The following is a 22,588-nucleotide window of genomic DNA, read 5'->3' as shown; positions in this document are numbered from 1 at the left end:
AGGGAGGAGGGTAGACCTAAGACTCAATGCATATATATGACATTTAATCAGGCTGATTTTCTGAGTAGTTACTATCAGTTTCAGTTTCTACAGCTGCTGCTTCATCTTTTTTCTTCTTTATAGTTATCATGGACTACTAAAAACTGAAAGTTTGCCAAGATTGAAACAAGTTTTTCTATTCTTTCACACTGTCAAGAGCAAGTCTCCCCCCAGCCTCTCTAGCAGATTTTGTCAAAACCTTAGTACTACAGTGCTTTATTAGAGCTTAATAGGTCACAGAACAGCAATAAAGCAAAGTAACATTGTTCTTGAAATGTGGGCAAAACATCTGCTCATGTGAAGAGTTGAACCCAAACTGAAACATTCCCTGCTTTCTTCCCTTTCAGAAAGACTGACCACCTTCAGAGTGGCTGCTTGAGGAATAGTTGGCAGGCACTTTGGACAGTTCTTAATTGGTCTCTTTGCTTTGCCTGTCATTGTCCTACAGCAGGGGTCCTCAAACGTTTTCAACAGGGGGCCAGTTGACAGGTGCCAGCAGTGCACGCGAGGCAGGGACAGGATGCCGGGTTGGGGGGGCGGGAGCTCACGAAGCAAGGCGCCAGCTTGCTCATGAGCAGATCGAGTCCAAAATGACCTTCTCACGAGCAAGCCGCGTGCGCACCAGCTCGTGTGCACAGCGAGTGCAAAACCTCTGGGGCGGGCTGGTTAAATGGGTATGGCAGACCAGATCTGGCCTGCAGGCCTTAGTTTGAGGACCCATGTCCTACAGGGTCAAGGAACTCCCCCTCCATTTCCTTACCCACCTAGTTCTGAAATGTCTTCCTTGTTTTCCAAGGTGAGACAGCTTTCATGTGTAGTCTGAAGATACAAGATATCTTCACTTTGTAACCTTGAAACTTCAAAGTCATTTGTCCCCGCCTCCTCTTCTGAATTTAAAAACTCTTTTTGAGGAGAATATAACTGGAGAGAGTTGGGACCACTGACTACACATACATCAATTTATTCCAAACATTGACCAGTTTTTTTTCCCCACATGCTGCAGACAAGTGGAGGAATCTGAAGTCGGTAAGAAGCAAGAAGGAGTCAGAGCCTGTGCTCTGCAAAGACCTTGTCACCATCTTGCAGGAGCAATATTTTTGGCAGAATCCCAGAGTTCATCCCTGGACCAAACCCCTAAAGATACTCTGTATTTTGCTACATTTGAAAGTACCTTTTCAACATCAAGTGTCAAGTATATTTTTATTTTGTAACCCAGTCAAATGCAGAATCAGTGTTATCATCACTTACATTTCTGCCTGTGAATCTTGGATTCAGCAGACTTTGCAGCAGCATAAACTTGTTGGCAACAAAATTCTTCCCCTTTCTTTTTACTAAAATATTTCACTTTACTGTCTTATGTACTTGTAAGTGGACATATGCTTAGGATTCTCAAAGAGGTCATTTTTATCTTGCTGAGTTGGTAAAGAATTTCTGAATCGGAAACAGTGATTGCTGAAGAAATTTGGTTTGGAATCTTTAGGAAACTGCAGTTGATCTTCATAGAAACTCTAATCAAGTATAGTGTTACTTACACTTCTGGGTACTTCAAGGTCCTCAGCTATTACTGTTCCTTGAAATTCATCTTTATGTTCTCTGTGACTCTTGTATATCAGTTAATATGCCTGTGCAGAACAGCATTTGGACCATTCCAGAACTCAGCTCTCTTTGGTGGGGCTCTCACCCTGTCCTCTGCACACCTCCATCTCAGTTCCTTTCTTCCCATCACAGTGAAAGTAGCACTTTGGAATTCTCTCCACCTCATGGCAGAGAGAGAGAGATAGAGATAGATAGAGAGATAGAGAGAGAAAATGTTCTTTCTCAGTTTCTCAGCTGCTGGCTGGTCTCCAGAAGAAAAATAAGAAGCAGTAGTAGAAGAGATGCAGGAAGGGACCTTGGAATATGGGCCATCCCCAGAAATTGAAATGAGAGAAACAGAGATGTTTATCTCAAGGCCAGACTCTTCAGGTGGGCAGGCAGTCACTGGGAAGGACCCAAATGTACAGTTGGTGGGAGGGGACTTGGAGCAAGGTAGTTTCTCAGTCACAGACAAGGTAGGCACAGCTTTTGACCCCACAATGCATCATCAACATAGAAGGGCAGCCCAATTAGAGGATCACCATACAGAGAGGAAGTGTGCTTGTTGGAAAACACTTTGACCAATAAAGAATGTTTTACAAGAAAGCTCCATGGATTTGAATGTGTGAAGGGAGGAATACTAAACCTCCAGACTTTCAAAACTACTGCTCTGGGACATCCTGTTCACACCACAACAGGCAAAACTACAGTTACCTTCTGTATTGAAAGACAAGGGGGCACAAGCTTGATAGCATTCCTCAACTTCACTTTGAAATTTTGGAACCAGTTATTACATTGCTCCAACACCACATCTGCCATTCACTTGTCAGGAATAACCAACATTGTAGCTGATGTACTGCGTAGATCAGAGTATTTCACACAAATGGTCTAGGAATAGTCAGAATAATATAAATGTGGTACTACAAAATAGAAGTTCTTTTTAGTCACTGTGCATCGCACACACTGGCTCTATACTTGTATGGAGTCTTGAAGCTTCAACAGTTGAGGATATTTTGGCAGGAACCCTCTTGCACTGTCTTAGTGCTTATGTCTTTAGTGGGCTGCTGCCTATTCTTCCTCAGTTCCTCTTTTATCACCATTGTGCTTGCCTTGGCAGGAGCTTCTCCTTTCTCTGGAACAAAATTCCAGCTTATGTGTTTTTTTTTTTTTTTGCTGAAGATTTTTGCTCACTAGTTTGACATCACTTGTATTGCCTGAATTAAGGGTGCAGCCAAACAATTTCCTGCACTCCACGGACAATGACTACTAATTGGTCTAGCTATCTTACTCCTCAACAGCACTGTCAGTTCCTTCTTCAGATGACATTGTGGGAAATGGGCCCCACCTTATCTAGGAAGACATTGGGCATTTTGAAGATCAGAATGGCCCAGTCCCTTAGTCTGGAAACTTAACAGCTCATATTGAGGATTGAATCTTTGATGTTATCATGTCTGAATGGTCAACTCCTGTAGCAAAACCATTTCTTTCAGTGCTTAGTACAGACACTGTAACACGCCTGGAAGGTTCCTACCTTGATTACTCCAACAACTTAAACATACATACAAGGTGCAACAGAAAAATACAGCTGTTTCGTTTGCTCATCCTACATAGGTTACATTCAGCTTCAGTTAACAAGTAGGGAAGACACCTTGGTACAATGCAACACACTGTTTACTCTTCTGCAGCACTTGATCTTAAAGTTGCCAGTTACCAAGTGACCATGTCATACTGGCAGAAGTTTGGTTCTTCCTTGTGGTCTCTGTTCATCACACATATGGGTTGTGCATTTGCATGCAGCCTGTTATTGAGAAGATTCAATATCTAAGAGTGTTTTGGCAGGAACCCCCTTCCCTTTCCTGGCATACATATACAAAGGAGGTGTTCCCACCATTTCCCTAAGTTCTTCAACCACCTTGGGTGCCTCGGGCAGTTCTCTTTCTCTCACTCACTTAGAAATTAAAGTAGCAGATCCTTCAGTCTTCAACACCATCCAGACTGAGGAATTGACACCAGTTGTATTTCTTTCTTACCCAGACCATTCAATTTATTTGGGCCATTCTAGATTTCATGTTGGGCTGGGTGTACCTGTGATGGGATTGCCAGTTGATTCTGGTAACATTGGCATGCAGAGTATGATCCAGGACAGCTGTGCCAGCATCTGTGGTCCAATGGCTTTTGGGTCTGGTGGGATTAGTTCCCTTTGTGCACCTCTGAATGAAACTGTTCCAGAACTGGTTTCTCAGGCCCATACAACCGGTTCCAGATTATGTCAGACTCAGTTACTTCTCCTCAGATTGGTTTCACTATCCTTTATTTGATCCATGACTCGATGCATTCTGCCCTGTGGGACATCAGGGACTGGGGCTGGGATGTGGATGTGGATGACAGAGACAAGACAAGAGCAAAAGAGGCATCAGGACCAAGGCAACAGAACTAAAGGAAAGGCTGGGTCCAAAAACAGGGTTTAATGGGAAGTCCAAATCATAGGCATGGCATAGGCTGAGGTCAAGAGCCAGAAAAATGCATGAGGGCAAAACAAAGCTGTGGTCTAGAACAGGTCAAGGGTCAGGATCCAGGAGGACAAACAGAGGTGCAAGTACCTTGAACAGGGTAATAGAGCAGGAGACACAGCATGGCATGATACATGGCAAGGCAAGATACATGAGACAACACAATCCAGATGCAGCAAGGGTCAGGCAAGGTGAAGTAGTTGAACCACAACTTGCAGGAAGCCTTGTATTACTGAGGCAACATGGCAAGGCAGCAAATATAGTGGGAACAGTCAGACAAGGTGCAGACATAACAACAAACAAGCAAACCTGTGCTGCTGAGGCGCTATGGCAAGGAAGGAGGCGCAGCAGGAACCAGGAGTAGGCACTACAGAAAACTGGAGGACCTGCACTTTTGAGGGCAGTTATTGAGGGAAGAGCTTGATACTCTTCTTACATATATTACATAGTTTTTGGAAAAATGTTTTGGGAAAGTTAATATATGGACACCTTGTCCAAAACTTTTTATTCGTAATCCTGAAAGAAAATATTCCATAATCCTTTTGCCCTTCCATTCTTTGGAACAAAAACAAAAAAATGCAAGGTGAGTGGGGCAGGGGACCCACATCTGTATCCCCTCCATATAACAAAATGGCTTTCCTGGAATGGTAAATTTTATGCAAGTTATCAATTATATCAGATACCAAATGCTTTTCATGTAAGAGATGGCTGTGTATATGCATTTAGAAGTACATAGAATTAGATGCTCTAGTTTTAACTGTGGTTGTGATGGGATGGTGTTGGTAATTTGTCTTGCATTTGCATCCTTATTCCTATTTTGCTGCACAATATATTCTTGAAAAACTAGTTAGGATGCTTTTAATGTAGGCATAATATCATGTAGTAAAGCTGTGCTGCAGTATTCCACCTTTTCAGGAATGAACATTAGTTCAGGTGTTGATGACATAAAAATCTGCACATACTTCAACTGCAAGTGTTAAACTTTGCCTATAGTATGACTCCAACCTTGCTATTATCTTTCTAATTAAAATAGAGGAAGAGACAATAAAAGCAATATTTAAGAGATGTCATAATTAGTGCTCTTTTTGTTCAATTTATCAAACTGTTAAGGCGTTGAATTGAGACAGAGGAGATTTGGGATCTGTTCCCCACTGGGTCATGAATCTGATTGGGCAGTTTTGGTGTAATCACTGACTCCCAGTCTAATCTGTATCACAAGCTTGTTACGAAAAAGAAGAGTCATGTGTGTACCTTTGTGGTTCATTGGAAGAAAAAGTGGGGTGGACTATAAATAAATATGTTTCTATGTTATTAAAAGCAATAATAAAACACAATAAAGCAACTAGAAAAAGATTGGGCAATCACTTAAACAGCCTAGAAGGTAACAGTAGAAGTATGTTGTCATAGAATGAGTGAATGAATAAAAAGAAAGAAGTGGTTACAAATGTCTGCCATTTTTTCTCCTTGATTTGTGTTATTGAATTATTTAATGAATTATTTAGATAAAGTTTCCAAAGTAAAAGTACATACCAAATTGTTTAACTAATAAAAACACTAAAATATGTAGATTTTCAAATAACAGCATTCTGCCAGAAGGACAGATACCACTGGTGGAGAAAGACATCTCAAATCCCGTCTGCCCACCTGCAGCCTCTGCATACCCCTAAGATCTGCTCCAGTTGTTAAGGGGATATTACAGAGTGGATTTGGAGGTCACATCAAGTACAAGGAGGATGCTGAAGTTCTGCTCCACCAGTGATATCCATTCTGCTGGTGGAACAATGATATTAGAGCCAACCCAATACTTTTAGTTTTCATGCCTACTTACTAGGAGTAGCTACCAGTTCATTAGGACTTACTTCTGAATAAATAATTACGGTGTTATATTGTAGGATTTCAGTCTTAATCACATTATTAGGGAACCAGGTTCATTGAACTTACTCTTTCTCACTAGGACTTATTTCTGAATAAAAGTGCTAAGATTACATTTAGAGCATGTACTTTATTTTAGGATTTAAAAAAAAAGATATCAGCTGTTTATTGCTATTATTATTACACTGCATTTATATCCAAGTTTTCCTCTTGTGAAGAATCTAAGGCTGCTTACAATAGCTTTGTTTTATCCTTTTAAGAACAACCCTGTGAGGTAGGTTAGGCTGAGGGAATAACTGGCCCAAAGTCCTCTAGTAAACCATGCATCAGTGGAGAGTAGGCCCATAGTCAAATGCTCTAACCAGTGGCTCTTACCTATGCAGAATCGCATGCTAGGTAATTTCCCCCCTTCCCCACTGCCCAGCAACTTTACCAGCTTTACTCATGGAAGGTGTTCTTACCTAATTTTAGAGGATATATTTTTCCCCCTCAGCCACAGTCCACCCTGAACACAGCTGTTCTAGCTCTTCGAAGAGCCTTTGTGCTTGAGGGAGCAGGAAAGTCATCTTGTGCTTACCCCTTCCTTGGACTTTTGTTTCAATCCAATCAATTAACTGTGTTTTTATTTTAAAACATGTATAAAAAGATGGTGAGTGGGGATGCTTACTTGCTGACCAAATGCTCAGGGCTTCCATGAAACTTATATTTTCTGGGTAGAAAAGGAGGGAAGAGTTGGATGAGAAATATTAAAGAAGCACATAGACCTTCCATTCTCACTTTTGGCCCAATCATTGACTGAATTCAAGTCTGTGCACATGACCAAGGGAAGGGAAAATGACCATTATTAAGCATAGAGGTTATTCTCTGCATGCAGGTACTGCACCTTTGATGGAAATGGATCATGTATGTGTAATTATTACATGCCACTTCTTTTTCCAAGGAACTCAAGGTGGCTTATATACTTTTCTTCCTCCTTTAAATCTTATGCTCACATCAGCAGCCCTACAAGGTAGGTTGGACTGAGAGTCTATAACTGGCCAAAGTCAGTCAGTCAGCTCCATGGCTGAGCAGGGACTAGAACTCAGAACTCCTGAGTCTCTGCCTCACACTCTCAAGCACAACACCACACTGGCTCTTGGGAAAAATTAGAAAAGAGTACAAAAAAGGAATGTTGATACTAAACCTAATAACAAGAAAGTTGACTCTTTGGGTACATTATATCCAATCTACCCTACCTGACTCAAGCATGCATGCATGCGTGCATGTATTTAAGGCTTGTCAGGAAAGCTATGTACATCCAAATTGTATGGAAGCATTCAATTTTCTCAACAGACTTTTTTGACAGTTTTTAGGCATGAAAGAGTTGCTGTTCAGTTTCAGGCGGTGTTCTTTGGGATTTTTGTCCAGTTCTTGAAGAATATCCCTAGCTGAAAATCTTTTACCCCCACTTTGTATTTTGACAGGAAGGCGAAGGACAGCTTAAATAAGAAAATTACAATAATTTTGTGCTTATTCTTTTTAGGAGTAGAGACTTCAGCATGCAAACCTTCATCTGTTCGGCTTGCACCGTCATTTTCATTCCATGCTGCTGGCCTTCAGATGGCTGGACAGATGTCCCATTCGCATCAGCAGTACAACGATCGTCGGCAACAGAACATAAATGACCAACAAGTTTCTGCCTTATCATACGCTGACCAGATTCAACAGCCTCTCACCAACCAGGTATATGACATTTTGGGAATAAATATTTGCGCTGAGATAATGTTTAATATTCTTACCCTAACCTGAGTTACAGGCTCTCCTCTTCAAATCACCCCCACTTCCCGACTACGCTTCTTCATTGCAAAGTTCTAACTTGGTATTTAATACCATGAGTTTCAGGATAACATAAAATTTCAGTATAAGCATAGACTTCTGAGGACACTCTAGCTTTTTCATGAGAACTAGAATGCCTGAAGAGGCCAATATGAGTAAGCATCTTACTGACAATGTAACAGTCAATTTTAGGGCTGATGGCAGCAATTCATATTCTAGGAATTATGTGGCAATGGGAGAGGAGCAAGTAATTTCACAGTTTGCTCTTGATTGCTTTAACCATAGTTAAGTACTTGGGAGTATTACATCTGAAAGGATGGTGAGAGGCCTTAGAGAAACCACAAGCTTATGCAATATTTATACTGATGTATCATTTATATACAGAGGGAGATGGTATATGTGTACAGGGAGAGAACTCAGTAAAATATTAAGCAATAAGTTAAATTATTATATTAATACCAATATTCAAGAAGTACTATATGGTTTTTTATCATTTAGAATTTTACATGGAATGTGAACTCCATCATCTACTATACATTCACTGATTTTCTTTATAGCTGATACCAGATATATTTTCTTCAGACCACCACTAATCTGTTGTGATTATAATAGGATGAACATGAGCTTTTTGTAAGATATGATTGCCAAAATTTGGGATAGCTACTTTGAATACTTTTGTTAATTAATCAGCTTAGTGAAGACTGTCAGTATTTAGCTTGCTACCTTCTTTGTTGTATCTCCATTCCACAAGGTGTTTATTGTATTTGTATTCCCTCATTTGGATACCTGCAACCATATATTTAAGCTTATTTGTCTACAAGTACAAATAACATCTTCTTCCATACCTAGGCACTTCACCATAACAAATGCTTTCAGCATCTGTATGGTGTATTCAGAGACCTTCAAATACTTGAAAACATAGTTGCATGACTATTGAAACAAGTGGGCCTGGGGCAGAGTGCATTAGCTAGCAGTTGGCATAGTCTGCAACCCTAGCACTTCAACATTACAGGCAAGAGTCTGCAACCCTAGCACTTCAACATTACAGGCAAGAGTTTTGGATCACATCCTACTTTTGTGCTTGTTGAAATGTTCCTACTCAGTATTACCGTCACACAGTTTGGCCACTGTCTTAAAAATCTCATCCATTTTCTCTCTGTTGAATATCAAATCTAGATTTGATGTTTCCAAGCGTTTCCATCAGCGTTCTAAAACTTTGGTTTTCTTCAATTTATCATAACTTACTTGGTATCTTCTGTGTTAGATACACATTCTAACAGATAAACTTAGTTTTTTCCCCTCCATGTCTGTTGCCTCAAAATCTGCTCATAAACTTCCTTAAGCAGCACTGGCCACTGTTGGAAGTTACATACAAGACTAGAAAAACCCTCAGCTTAATTCAGTTATGTTATGCAGCGCAGTTAGAAATGTAAGGCAAGCTCTACTGAATCAGGCCAAACTTCTAGGAAGCCAAAAAATTGGGCAGAAAGTCATTAGTTCTTCTTCAGGCCCTCTGCACGTCACACAGATGAACTCTGCGCCTAAGTGCAACCTGTTGTCAGGAAGATTTTATAGCTGAGAGCATTTTGGTGAGAACCCATCTTCACCTGTTTGCTCTCCAAACTTCAGGGCCATCAACTCTAGACTCAAGAGGAATATCAACTCAAGAGGAATATCAACTCTAGACCAGGAATTTCTATTTGGTAGTATGGCTAATACAGTATGATAGATTTGGCCTCCATGAATCTGTCCAATCCCATTTTATAAACTTAAAAGTTAGTGGTAATCTCCTCATCTTGTGAGAGCTTGAATAAGTATTTATCTTGTTGGTCTTAAATCAATTGCTAATCAGTTTCTTTGATGATCTTGAATTCTAGCATTAAGAGAAAGGGGGAGGGTATTTTTATTCCTCTCTACCGCATTTATCATTTTATTAACCAAGATTACTCTCATTCAGTTGCCTTTTTTCTAAGTTACATAGTCCCAAACAAAATTGGGGCAGATTGTGGCAATGGCCATGAACTATTAATATAAGAAACGGCATAAAGCTGAAAAATATCACTAACAGAATTACAGTGTCAAGATGCAACTTAAATTCAAAGTGCAACTTTATGTGGGTTTTTACATCCAAAATTGACCATTGTCCAATTGACTGAACTCAATTGACCATGAAACAGCAGAAATGTGGACTGAAACCAGAGACATTAGGAAAGAATGCAAAAAAGACTATTCCTCCATGAGGAGGCCAGTTAGCTTTGGGCAAGGTCCCTGTCTCTGGGTCTGAAAAGGCAGACCTGACTGAACTTCCTGGAAGAGCAGGAGCTCCCCAGATGTCCCCTGTTGTTTTTCTTGCCTTATGGCAGGAAGCAGTCATTCTTGGCTCTGATGTTTTCCATCAGAGCAACAACAAAGGAGTCTTTGTTAGAGTGGAGAAGCACTGGACAGAAAAGCAGCCTTGAGACAGAGCTGGACTGAAGACCTGACAATGAGAGAAAGCCTCAGTCTGCAGCCAAACTAAAGAGGAACCCCGCCACCACTACACAACTCTCTTCATGGGCAGTCCTCATGCTGCCACTGCTAAGAAGCGTGCATTCCTCCTCACTGTCATTTCTGCAGGAAAGCAGCCAGCTTTCTGGCCTCCATGCCCATCACTAGACAGGTTATGTGCTGGAGCCCAAACAAGGCACTTTGCCCTTGACTTCACGTGGATGGAAGGCCCTAGATAGGCCTTCACACTAGAGCCCAGCCAGTAGAGAAGCGTCCATTCATGTTTTCTACTTCCAAGCACCCTAGCCCCTCCAGTTCTTTCCCAGGCCCCTGGGCATACCAGTATCACCATTTTGTCAAGGGCCTTGTCAAAGCATCATGGGATTGAAAGCACTGAAAAGGGATAAGAGAAGATAGTATGAAGATCGCTAGGAGCAGCGAAGGTTTTGGTGCTGTTGATAGGCAGCTTTCTAGTCCTTCCTGACAATCGACGGTGCAGTTGTTTTGCTGGGTTTGAACATCACAGCAAGCCACCCTTAACTATCCAACAGTAAGCTGTGGTTCTCAGCTTAGCTTGTTCATGGAAAACAGGCCACATCAATTAAACAGCTCTGACTTTGGACATTACAACAAGCTATTTTGAAATGCCCAATGATAACAACCTACTTTGGCTTATAATATCATGCATGCAATGTGTATGAAAACTTAGTTCACTTGCCTTTCTTAGTCAATGAATGTTGTTCACAAGGAATTGTCTTAAAAACTGTTTAACAGGCTTTAGGCTCCATCTACTGGCCAGATAAAATCTGCTTGTGTAGCTTGCACAAAGATCATATTCACTTTCACTGATTCTCCAGTTGAGGAAAAGGTACCGGTCTTCTAGCCCAGTGTCCCCATATCCTCCTCCTCTCAGTCATCCTGTTTCCTTCTTCCATTTATCTCCTATGACCTCTACTGTTTAATCCTCAATCTATGCATCTAGAATTCCTCTTACCTTACTCTTCCTGCCAGTAGAAAGTAGCACTTCCTTACTCTGCCCTTAGTCTTCTCATTCTTTGCCTTCATCAAAGTCCAGTTCACAATCTTTTTGGTTCCTTGGGCAGATATGGAATTGTGGAATAGTATCCTGGCTGACACCATAAAAAGTCTGATGTGGCCAATCACAAAAATTTGGACATGACCCCCACATACTTTGTGTTTACATACACCTTCCCCTCCCTCTCTTTTTTCTCTCTTTCTGTGCTTTGCTTTCTGTTTGCATGCCAATCTGTACTAGCACTCAACTTTCACTGGTAGCTTCTCCAATTCTCATAACCATAACTGACAGAAGATTTGTAGTTGCCTCAAAATCTTGTGAGATCTTACAACTGCTCCCATCTTCAGATTTTAAGAAGATGAAACATTAAAGCAGTCAGGGGCCTTATAGATGCAACAGAATGTCTCCCTTGATGCCCACATAGGGGGCACATAGGGGATTGTTGGTCTTCATTCTGTTCCTATGTGTTTTTATCTTACGCAGTTTGAATTGTCATGAAGTATGAATGTAAGTTGTATTGTTGACAAAAAAAATAGTGAATTTCATTATAATATGCCTGTGTTAGTTCTGAGTGCAGAGTGACTAGTTCCATATGTTGTGACATAACTTTAAATGAAAAACATGTGTTCTTGAAATTAGTGGGTAAGCTTGCTGCAGGTAGATTGGATATTTCCTGGAAATGAAAAGGTCTTTGTCTCATGCCTTTATTCTGAGCTCTGCCAACCATGCATGTCAGAGAAGGAAATACCAGATTTCAGTGATAAAATCAGGTTGTTTTCCTGTAAATGTTGTTCTTCGAGGGTGATGGTACTCCTCTTCTTCTGGGCGCTTTCACACTTGCTTGAATTGGACTGTGGTGCCATGCCTTCTGGCCTGAAGGGCGTCTAGGACGTGGATGCAGACTAGGTCTTGCACTATTGTGGAAACTGGAGGGCCTGAACCACTTACATGGTCTGGTGGATGATTGTTGGAAGCTTACAAGGAGCGACTGAGAGAACTAGTTGCGTTCAGCCTTGAGAAGAGACATGGTATATAAATACCTCAAAGGCTGTCATCAGGAGGATGGTCAAGATCTCTTCTTTCTCAAACCAGGGTGTAGGACATGGAATAATCAATTCAAGTGGCGACAACTCAGATTCAGGCTAGATATCAGGAAACTGTCAGAGTAATACAACAGTGGAACCAGTTGCCTAGAGAGGTCATGGATGAAACAATCAAAACTTCAAATCAAAACATTGTGAATATATCTGGTATTGTGAAAATACAAGATATATCACTTATAGCTGCCTAACCTGTTATGAATACATGATACTGAAATAATGAAATTTAGCATATACATAATATCTTGAATATTTAACACTTCTATAGATATCTGCCAGTCCATGTTTCAGCATACAAATGCAAGCAGATAAAAAGGTACCACTTCGGTGGGAAGGTAACAGCGTTCCGTGTACCTTGGTGTTTAGTCATGCCGGCCACATGACCACGGAGACTGCGGACAAATGCTGGCTCCCTTGGCTAGGAAATGGAGATGAGCACCGCCCCCTAGAGTCAGACATGACTGGACTTTAATGTCAAGGGGAAACCTTTACCTTTACCTTACGATGGTTACAAATGTAAAAGGAAAAAAGAGCAGCCCCTTGCTCCAAACCTCGTAAACGTTTCTTAATAGTACATAAATACATACTCTTTGCAAAGTGGCTTCACAACATGCCCCCCCTGCCAGTATTATGTTGTATAAATTCTGTTGGTGCACCATAAAACAATATTTTTACTTCTTCAGATAATGGTATAAGATAATGAATAGTTACTCATATCTAAACAGATTTTCAGAGAAGGCGCATAAAAACATCAGTAAGAATAATTGATGTTGTTGTCATTCTTATTAAACTGACTAATCATATGAAAGAACTATAATTGGGGATGAAAAATAAAGGATCAATTTTATGTTAAACTTTCTTTTATTGAGAAAATACTTACATTTTGTTTCTGCAAGATCCAAATTGTTAGGTGCTATTAAAGGCATAATTTCAAGGCACCATTTTTTTAATCATGAAGTACTTTCCATCCACTTTCACCATGCTGCACACAAAAATAGCATGTCAGGAAGGCTAGGTTGAACTTTTCTCCTTGACATTCTAATTTATAAAAGTTTAAGGAGCTTGTTTAAATTGAAATTGGGTGGGGGTGAGAATTTGACATGCTGCCCTCTCTTCTGCCACCTGTGAAATGGTTTCTCGATTTATTGAATGAGTAACAACCCCATAGCTACAAAACAGTTAAGTTTCAGAAAAAGTGTGCAACAGGGTTGAAAGAACAGAAATGTTTCTAGTTTTGTTCTGTTTTTAACAGAACAAATTTCCTAGTTGAGGCAGAATATGAGCAACAAAATATCCTATACTAGCATAGATAATTATGTAAACCCTACCGATCCTATTGAGTATAATGAAGTTATTTAACTGATCTAAATAACTTTATCTTTGAATGATGGGATATTATTTTGTAATGTTGAAATTCTTTTTTTTTTCTTTTAGGAAGGGTGTAACTGTGTGGTCCATTATTGTTTGCACAGTTTTCCCTCCTTCTGTTTAGGATAATCTCTGATATTTCCATGTTACAGAGGCGAATGCCCCAAACGTTTCGTGATCCAGCAACTGCCCCTCTGAGGAAACTATCTGTGGATTTGATAAAAACATACAAACATATTAATGAGGTAAAATCTACATTTAGTTGAGTTTTATTTTTGTGTACAGGATAGTGTGTTTTGTATTTCCTGAGCACATTGTATTTACTGATAATGAGATAATTGAGTCATGCAGTCTTAATCTACTGAAATAATGTGTGTCCTGTGGCATAAAGTATGTCTAGCACAGATATTTCTTTCTAGATTTAGATGGTTCCAGACTGTTCAATAGCCTTATGCAGTGTTCATTAAATGACTACCTCCTGCTACTTCAGTAGCATTTAATCATCTAAAAACTCCACCAAAACCAGTTGTATTTGCAACATATTGTCTGCTCACTTTGTTACCATAGCTACTTGGACTTCAATGTCCTATAATTATGTGTAGGTAAAAAATATTCTTTCAAGTCTGAAATATTTATCCCCACAAAGTTCATAATATATGTACAAGTAAAACTTGTGGATTTGTACATTAAAAAATTAAAATGTTATCTTTATTTTGAGACTTGGTATAAGTAACAGATGTAACAAATGCTGCAGTAGATCTGCAGACCTGGGCATCTATGGGAAATAGTTTTTGAACCCTCTGCTAAGCTAGGTGGAGAGTTGATAAACCTGCCCTTCCATGAAAGATAATCAATGCCCTGCTTTGCAAGGTGAGGTGCAAACTATGGACATTTCCCAATTGTCCTTAAACTAGAAGGACAAAGAGAAATTTATATTTTTACCAGGAAATTTATATTCCTGGTCGCCAGGTTTTGCATCACAGATTTTCATCACCTGACAGGTAAAAGCTGTCCTGCCCCCTTCAGCTATAAGCAATATCTTCTGTCTGCTTGCCTATTGGTAATTTAGCAGGCTGCCATTGATTCTGCCACAGCAATATAATAATTCCGTCTCCATGCTCCATCAAGTTAGCCATCTGATGACAGAAGAGGGCAAAACTGATGGTGCAAGCTGTGCAAGATGCCTTCTTGCACAGAGCAGAATGCTAATGGAGCAGAGTAAAAGCCTGTGCCTCCTTTCTGCACTCACATAGATAGGATTCCACAGCAGTCTAATGGCATTGTGTTTGCGTGGTCCTCCTACTAACAGAGGTGATAGTTTTTGGAAATACTGTAAAGTATCCAAATGTGTGGCAAACTCTCCGTTTGCCTCCAAAATTATTGGCATTAGCCGCCAAAACAGTCCCCTCCCCCTTTTGTTTGTGTAGGTTTTTATGTGGGTGGTTAAACATAAAAAATCTTGGTGGGGAATATATGTAACAGCATCAATCTACCTTGTTATAGTTGTGCTTCAACTTTGTTTCAATAACTGTGTTTCCTTATATCAGGTCTACTATGCAAAAAAGAAGCGGCGACACCAACAGGGCCAAGGAGATGACTCTAGTCACAAAAAGGAGCGAAAGGTTTACAATGATGGATATGATGATGATAACTATGACTACATTGTAAAAAATGGGGAAAAATGGATGGATCGTTATGAAATTGACTCTTTAATAGGCAAAGGTTCATTTGGACAGGTAATGCACACTAGATTAAAAAATCATCAATTTGAGTTATGAGAAACTTGAAGAAGCTTTTATTTCAAGCATGGCCATTCTCTGCACAAGTTTTTTTTTTACCATTTCTATATAATCTGGACTAAGAAATTAGAAGAGCATATAGGTTTACCAGATTGATCCCATAATGGCTATGCATTCTTCTAAAACTCTGAGCAGAGATCTACAAATTATACATGGACTTGATAGCTCTTCATTTCTGTTAACTAGCTATGACAGAACAGTACTGACTAGTCCTGATAGTTCATTTATCAACAAGTTATTTCTCTGAACCCACCCCTCCACACCCCTCTTACTTTTCTAACTCTAGATCCCCAGAGGAATAAATAGATATGTTTAATATGTGCTAAACAATTACATTTTCGAGTTCTGGTAAAAAGCTGGAAATTCAAATTATAGCTAGCTAGCTAGCTAGCTAGCTAGCTAGCTTGCTTGCTTGCTTGCTTGCTTGCTTGCTTGCTTATTTATTTATTTATTTATTTATTTATTTATAACATTTCTATGTCGCCTTCATCGCAACAAAGCCTTGGGGCAGCTCACAACATAAACATATAAATAACAAATTAATACAATTAAAAATTTAAAAAACCTGGTAACATCTCGGCTTAAAAATTTAAAACCTATAAATACATAATAAATTAACAATTAAAATAAGTTTTAAATAAAAAGGTCACAAATTATTTGTGTCTTTGAGAATTTTTTGTACAAAGCTGACCAAAAATGTGGCAATACCTACCCTTTTATCACATGACTTGGGAGTAAGCTTTATTGAACTCATTGATGTTTACTTCTGAGCAGTGGAGGTTGTTGGCCAGTGCAACAGCAGGGGGCAAGGAAGAGGAAAAGACAACAGGGGCAGCGTTAAGGGGTCGCAAAGAGAGAACAGTCTTTGATTCCTCAACAGTCAGCAGCCCATACCTCAGAAGGGAAGAACCCTGGTTTTTGATGGTGCAGTGTAGGAAATGGGAAAATCAAAGCCTTACAAAGGCACTCCTTTGGACCCACAGTCCTTTGCTGCAGAAGCCATTCCCATTTTGAAGAAAATTATGAGTGAACTGTGTGGGTGCAAGCCACACAAAATCATGATGCTGCCACTTCTAATGGTGATATTCTCAGCTACAGAGTGAGGAGCAGCTCAAGGTCAAGATGGGTCCCTGGTAGCCATCTGTAGTGAGTCTCCTACTCTGACTTCAGTAGTCATGCACAACATACACACATCAAGAAAAGAATCAGTGTACAGTGATACTGCAAACTCATTTTTCACTCCCTAATATAGTGGAAATAATCTTCCTTGCTTTCCTGGAAGCAAAAGACTTTTCTGTGCTAGAAAAATCAAAGGGAAACACAAACATCTCCTTTTGCAGCATGCAGAACATGCACACACGCAAACACACAGCACATAAACACACATTGATAAACATTAAATATACTCAAGATATTACTGATTCACTGTCAGTTCTTTGTGGTTTCTGTGCATCACATGTGGGCATTGCCATGCAGCTCAAGGCTTGGATCAAAGATAACTTCTACAGCTAAACGTCACAGAGTGGGTGAGAGCCCCCCCTGCCCCTTCCAGGGTTCTGGATAAGAAGGGGGGACTCCCTCCCACTCCCCAGTTTTTTTTCAACTGCAAGTCTTGCTGCATTGCCTGATCCATCTAAAAACTTCGCTATGTGCCTCTTCCTTTTTCTCTGCTTGTTCTTTATTCTATATATCTTCCTTCTTTCCTACTATACACACACACACACACACACACACACACACATTTAAAATAGCCTTTTCACCTCCCTTTCCTTTTCCAGCTACTTGTGGCCTAAAGGACGTCTTTCTCCATTTCTTTCCTCCTCAATGAATTCCTCTAATGGGTGCCAACCCAGCATTCTGGAGCTGCACCTTGTGCGCTGCATGCCTCCTGGCTGCTGACACCAGTTCTTTATGCCTCCTCTGCCTCAGCGGGGGGCATATCGTGCAGGCATGCCTGCACTGCCGGCCATTCAAAAACAAATGTGCTGGCAGTGGGCAGATCTGCTTAGGTTTGCCTTGTGGCAACGGGCCCTCCACATGGCCAATTCAAAGCTAGTGTCTGAGGGGCCTTCCAACCCTCCTGGTGACAAGCCCATGCAGCCTGCAAAATGTTTGCACAAGAGGAAACACAAGGGGAAGCCACTGGTGCCATGAAAATAAAGAAGTGCCACATGGCCAGCCCCCTCCGCCTACCCCCAATTTCCTGCATGCACAGCCCCCCACCCAGGACATTGTGGCCCTGCCAGCAGACTTCCTTGTTGCTCCAGAGATGGACACAGTGCAGGTCAGGGACCTGCCTCCCACACATGTCTCTTCACCTCTGCCACCTGACATTCCCCTGACTTCTGGGTATTGTGCCACCAATTCTCCGTGTGCTCCATAGGCCAGACCACTCTTCTTCCTGTGGAAAGGGCCAGAGCACCTTTTGGACACCAGGGCTCACCCCACTCTCTCCCTCCCCCCCCCCCCCCCGATTGGGCCCACAGCGCTTCTTGGTCCCCATGTCCTCATATCCTGAGGAGTTCTCCAAGTCCTTGGTGGACCTTCATGGGCTTTCCACACTTCCCTGCATGCAGCAAGTGGACTGGGAGGCATCTCCCTCGTCCAGCACAAACTTACCTCTGGGCTTCAACTCCCCCAGACTAAGAACTCGTGCCCCCTGTTGCTGTGCTGACTTCTGCTGCAATTTTGCTGGCCCTTCCTCACCATACATGAAGGCAGACTCCAGCCATCATTGGCCCCACTCTTGGCCCAAAAGTGAGGACCTGTGCTGACTCACATGTGAGGCGCCCCCTGGCATCAAGAGTACTTCAACACTGGCCCAGCCCCCATCGATGTTGACCGGTAACCGCCAGCATCATGAGGCCTCCCACACTGACACCAGCCTCTACAAGGCCCATGCGTACTGCCATCAACACGAATGCACCTTCAACATCAATGCCATCACAGCCTACCACCCCTGTGTCCATACCAGCCGCTCGCCCTGTTGGCCAGCAGATCTCAGGTCAACCAGCAGCCAGGCAGCCATACATGCACACTGCTCTCACAGCCCTCCATAGATGACTTTGCTTTAATCAGAACTGCTGGGGAGAGGGCCCTTGCCATCCAGCTGCTGCTGCTCTCAATCCTTCAACTCAGGTCAGAGCTGTTCCCCCAGTTCTGTCCGCTCCCTCTCTCTTACTCCACCACTGTCCTCCCGCGAGGCCCCAGCCCAGGAACAGGACACCCCGTAGGGGTGGGGAAGGAGATGCTTCAGTGCCCTAGTCCTCCACATGGCCAACAACCTTGGCTTTGATGTCTCGCAACTGATGGAGTCCACAGCTGACCCATCTTTGGGGAACTGGCTGTGGACCACCCCATGCTCATCTCCATCCCCTTTGCTCTAGCCCTTCTGCACAAAATGCAGCAAGGCTGGAAGTCTCCTGTGGTGATGCTAACCACCTCCTGCTGCATCAAGGTGACATACCAGTTGTCACTTCAGTCACTCCCCTTTCTGAACCAATACCCCAATGCTCAGGTGTGAATCCACAGATGACCACTTGAAGAACGACTGTTACAGGTAAACAACCTGCCTATGTCCACTGTTGTCCCAGGACTTTTTGCTGCCTAAGGAGAACCAGCAAGTGCCTCCCATTTTTCATGGAATAATCTGGGTCTCTTATCTGACGGTAACCTATAAAATGACCATTATGCATTGCATTGGTGTAAGTCTTTACATGCATGTGCACTAGAAAGGAGAAGCATCTTGCATTCTGCTTGAATTTATGCAGGGATGGAGCTAGAAACTTGACACAATTTTTGTGACTTGTGTGTTCAACATTTGTAAAGCATCCTCTTGCTTCTCATATGATCCACCCATGTCTTCATCTTCTAAATGAATGTCAATTCAGACTTCATTGATGGCAAAATAATGAAGATTCATGGCTCCTAAAAGAGAGTGATAGATGTATTCTGGTGCAAGTTTTGTGGTTTATAGCCCATTGTATCAGATGCATGGAGTACTGTAGACTTTCAGGTTTTTATGTGGTACGTACCATGTGTATGTGTAGTTGTGGGACTACTAAAATGTAAAGACTTTCTTTCTGCGAAATTCTTCACATTCCTATCCCCCAGCTTTCCCCACTCATTCCTGGACTGCATTTCTTTAAATAAGACACTAGCAGAATTGAAAAGAACCTGGACTGCACTGCAGTGATGTTGTACATTACAATCTCTCAACAAAATGGGATATAACAACTAGATATTACTTGCAGTGCTTATAACCTAGTCTCACAGAGGCCATATGTCATCACAAGATATTCACATACAGAGAGATGCATACTTACCACCAAAAAGCAAAACAAAAACAACAGGGAATTAGATCTGTTCCTTTTCCATAAGACTTTAATCCTTATGCATACTTATATGGGAGTGAATACCACAGAATTCACTGAGACTTACTTTTTAGCAGACCTACATAGGATTGCTCTACAAATCCCATCCACCCTGTCCCTGTCTCTCTAATACACATGCACATCAACACAGGAAGCAATTTGTGACAGAGTCAAGATTTATAGCAAAGGTATAGAGGTAGGGATAAGAGAGCAATAGTAATAATAATGAATTACCTACCCCTCTACCACCCCTCACCCTATTTAAAAACCTCTACATATCATGCTTGAACTGAGCTGGCTTCTCAAAGTAGAGAGAAGTAAGAAAGAGAGCACGTGCATTCTCAATCTCTTCTCTCCCCCCACAATCTATTTTATTTTTCTCTTTCTTTTCTAGCTTAATGATTGACTGGCTTAGTGCAGCCAGTGAACCAGCCATTATTGCTCTCATGGGAAGCAACCCCATCACACAAAATAACGTCTTCTTTGTAGAGGCTAGGGGTCTTCTCTATTTGGATAGCACATCCTAAGAGCCTCTGCTGACCATCATCATCATTAACATCCAAACATGCACTGAGGCAGCAGGTTCACCCTGCAACCAGGCAGCTCCATGAAGCATTTTAAGGCTGTGTGTGCAAAAAGGATGTTGCTCTGGAAGGCACAGGGTCAGTACAGTTACAGGAGGAACAGCCAAAGACAAAGGAGAGCAGCTGGCCTTCATAAAGGGAAATTACTTAGCAAATGTTTTGATTTTGGTTAATAATAAAGGGAGGTGGTTTGGTATCCTGACACCCAAAGAACAGATCACCACTGACATTGTGTGCCTTGCATGTAACACTAAACTATAGTTCAGTGATATGTACATGAGCAAAAATCTGCCCACATGAAGTGCTGGCCTTGTTCTTATTTCCAAATGAGACATTGTGCTTTAACATAAGCTCTAGCCAGCTTTAAGCCCTGGATTATTTTTGTAGTTTAACAAACTAGAGTTTATTTTAAACCAAAATTTAGATGTAAAAACAACCCAGAAATCTGCTCAAGTGAGACTAAAGTCTAGATTACATTGGTTGTTTTAGATGAGGAAGCATGAGCTGTGAGCTCTGTGTAGGCTTTTTTCTGCCTGTGTGTACTAAACCATACTTTGTGTTACAGCCAGATGTACCTATAGCTTTTTACCAACCAGATTGAAATGCAATCTTAAATTCAAAATGCAGAGAACCTTGCAAAGAAGTGTTACCATTTCAACAGTTAAGCTAAAGTGGGAGTCCACCCAGTTAGGAAAAATGCTTTCAGTTCTTGGTGTCTGTGCGGGAGTTGCATACCAAACTGTCTGCCCCTATACCTGGTTCTTAATCTGGGTTTTCAGCTTTTTCCAGTTGGTTAGTGTAAATAGTCCAAAACCATGCAGGAAAAGGCTGGCCTAATTTGTCACAAAAAATAAAGCTGCATCTAACACTGTGTAAGTGGATCTCTGCTTTCTCTCTGCCCTCCTGCACACCCTATACCAACCTAGAATCTGGTCCAGCAGGTACCTCAACCTTCTGTAAGCGGGTTTGAGGGGCTGGGGATCATTGCAAAGGGAGGGGGAATGTTTCACCAACAGTGCATGTTCTGCTTGCAGACAATCACAATTGGTTACAACCTTAAACCCTGAAAGCCTTATCATATTTGTCTGCCAGAAGAAGCAGAGCTTATAATTACTCTGAAGATTGGGTTTATCAAAGCCTGACTATGAGGGATCATTTGGTTTATTATTTAGATTACTTTGTTAAAGTTCTTTTGCTTTGAAGAAGTATTTTATTTAAATACTGGCTTTTGTATTTGACATCTTAACACAGAGATAATGGGATTATATGTATTTAGTGTTCCTTTTTTATTCTACAGGTTGTAAAGGCATATGACCGTGTAGAACAAGAGTGGGTGGCCATTAAAATTATAAAGAACAAGAAGGCTTTCCTAAATCAAGCCCAGATTGAAGTGCGACTTCTTGAGCTTATGAACAAACATGACACCGAAATGAAATATTATATAGGTATTAAAATATTTTTTCTTTTCAGGCACTTCTGCATTCCTAAGAGCCTTATAGCATCATATTGCCTCTTATAAGGTTGAAAATATTTTTCTTTTTTAGTATAGTTCAGTTAAATTCCTCAATATAAACTAATAAGTTGCTTTTTGTAAATACGTACTTTGGGAAAATCTTTTAAAGGAATGTTTGCTTAACCTTTTGTCTAATTTCTTGGACTCCTGATGCTTTATATATCTAAGTTTTGGTCTGTTTCAGCTAGATTTAGATAGAAAATCTAATCTGTAAGTGCAAAATAGCTCCCGTTTCTTCCAAGTGGCATGTAAAGAAGGTACATTTTAAATGATATTATATACTTAATATCCCTTCATTCCATTGCAAGTAAACTGTATAAACTATCAAGATTGATTCCAAAACTTTCTCATTGCTTTTCTTGCAGCAAGAGTGGAAAGAGTGATAGCTACATGGTCTCCAGCTGTTTCAGCAATTGTCCATATATGGTGTTTGCACAGTATAGGTTGGATAGTAATCAATCTTTTTGGGATTTCTTGGCTTTTTCAAATTTGGACTCATATACAATTTTTTTTTTTT

At 41.0% G+C, this 22,588-nt stretch overlaps 1 protein-coding gene across 4 annotated transcripts in view; it reads left to right on the top strand.

The window, feature by feature from the left end:
• DYRK1A (dual specificity tyrosine phosphorylation regulated kinase 1A) overlaps positions 1 to 22,588 on the top strand; it is a 143,544-nt gene that overhangs the window by 109,683 nt on the left and 11,273 nt on the right. For 3 of the 4 annotated variants that reach the window (XM_044441907.1, XM_044441905.1, XM_044441906.1), the window contains 4 exons: positions 7,519 to 7,718; positions 13,955 to 14,047; positions 15,350 to 15,538; positions 21,856 to 22,003. In XM_044441907.1, the coding sequence (XP_044297842.1) occupies positions 7,596 to 7,718; positions 13,955 to 14,047; positions 15,350 to 15,538; positions 21,856 to 22,003 (553 nt within the window). In that variant the 5' untranslated portion in view covers positions 7,519 to 7,595. Of the gene's footprint in view, positions 1 to 7,518; positions 7,719 to 13,868; positions 14,048 to 15,349; positions 15,539 to 21,855; positions 22,004 to 22,588 lie in introns of those variants that run through there. The other variant, XM_044441908.1, reaches the window with a different exon arrangement.

The sequence above is a fragment of the Varanus komodoensis genome, unplaced genomic scaffold (genome assembly GCF_004798865.1).
Source record: "Varanus komodoensis strain SLA01 unplaced genomic scaffold, ASM479886v1 scaffold4, whole genome shotgun sequence".
NCBI classification, from domain to species: domain Eukaryota; kingdom Metazoa; phylum Chordata; class Lepidosauria; order Squamata; family Varanidae; genus Varanus; species Varanus komodoensis.
The sequence above is the reverse complement of the archived record's forward strand: the minus strand, read 5'-3'. Positions and strand labels throughout refer to the sequence as shown.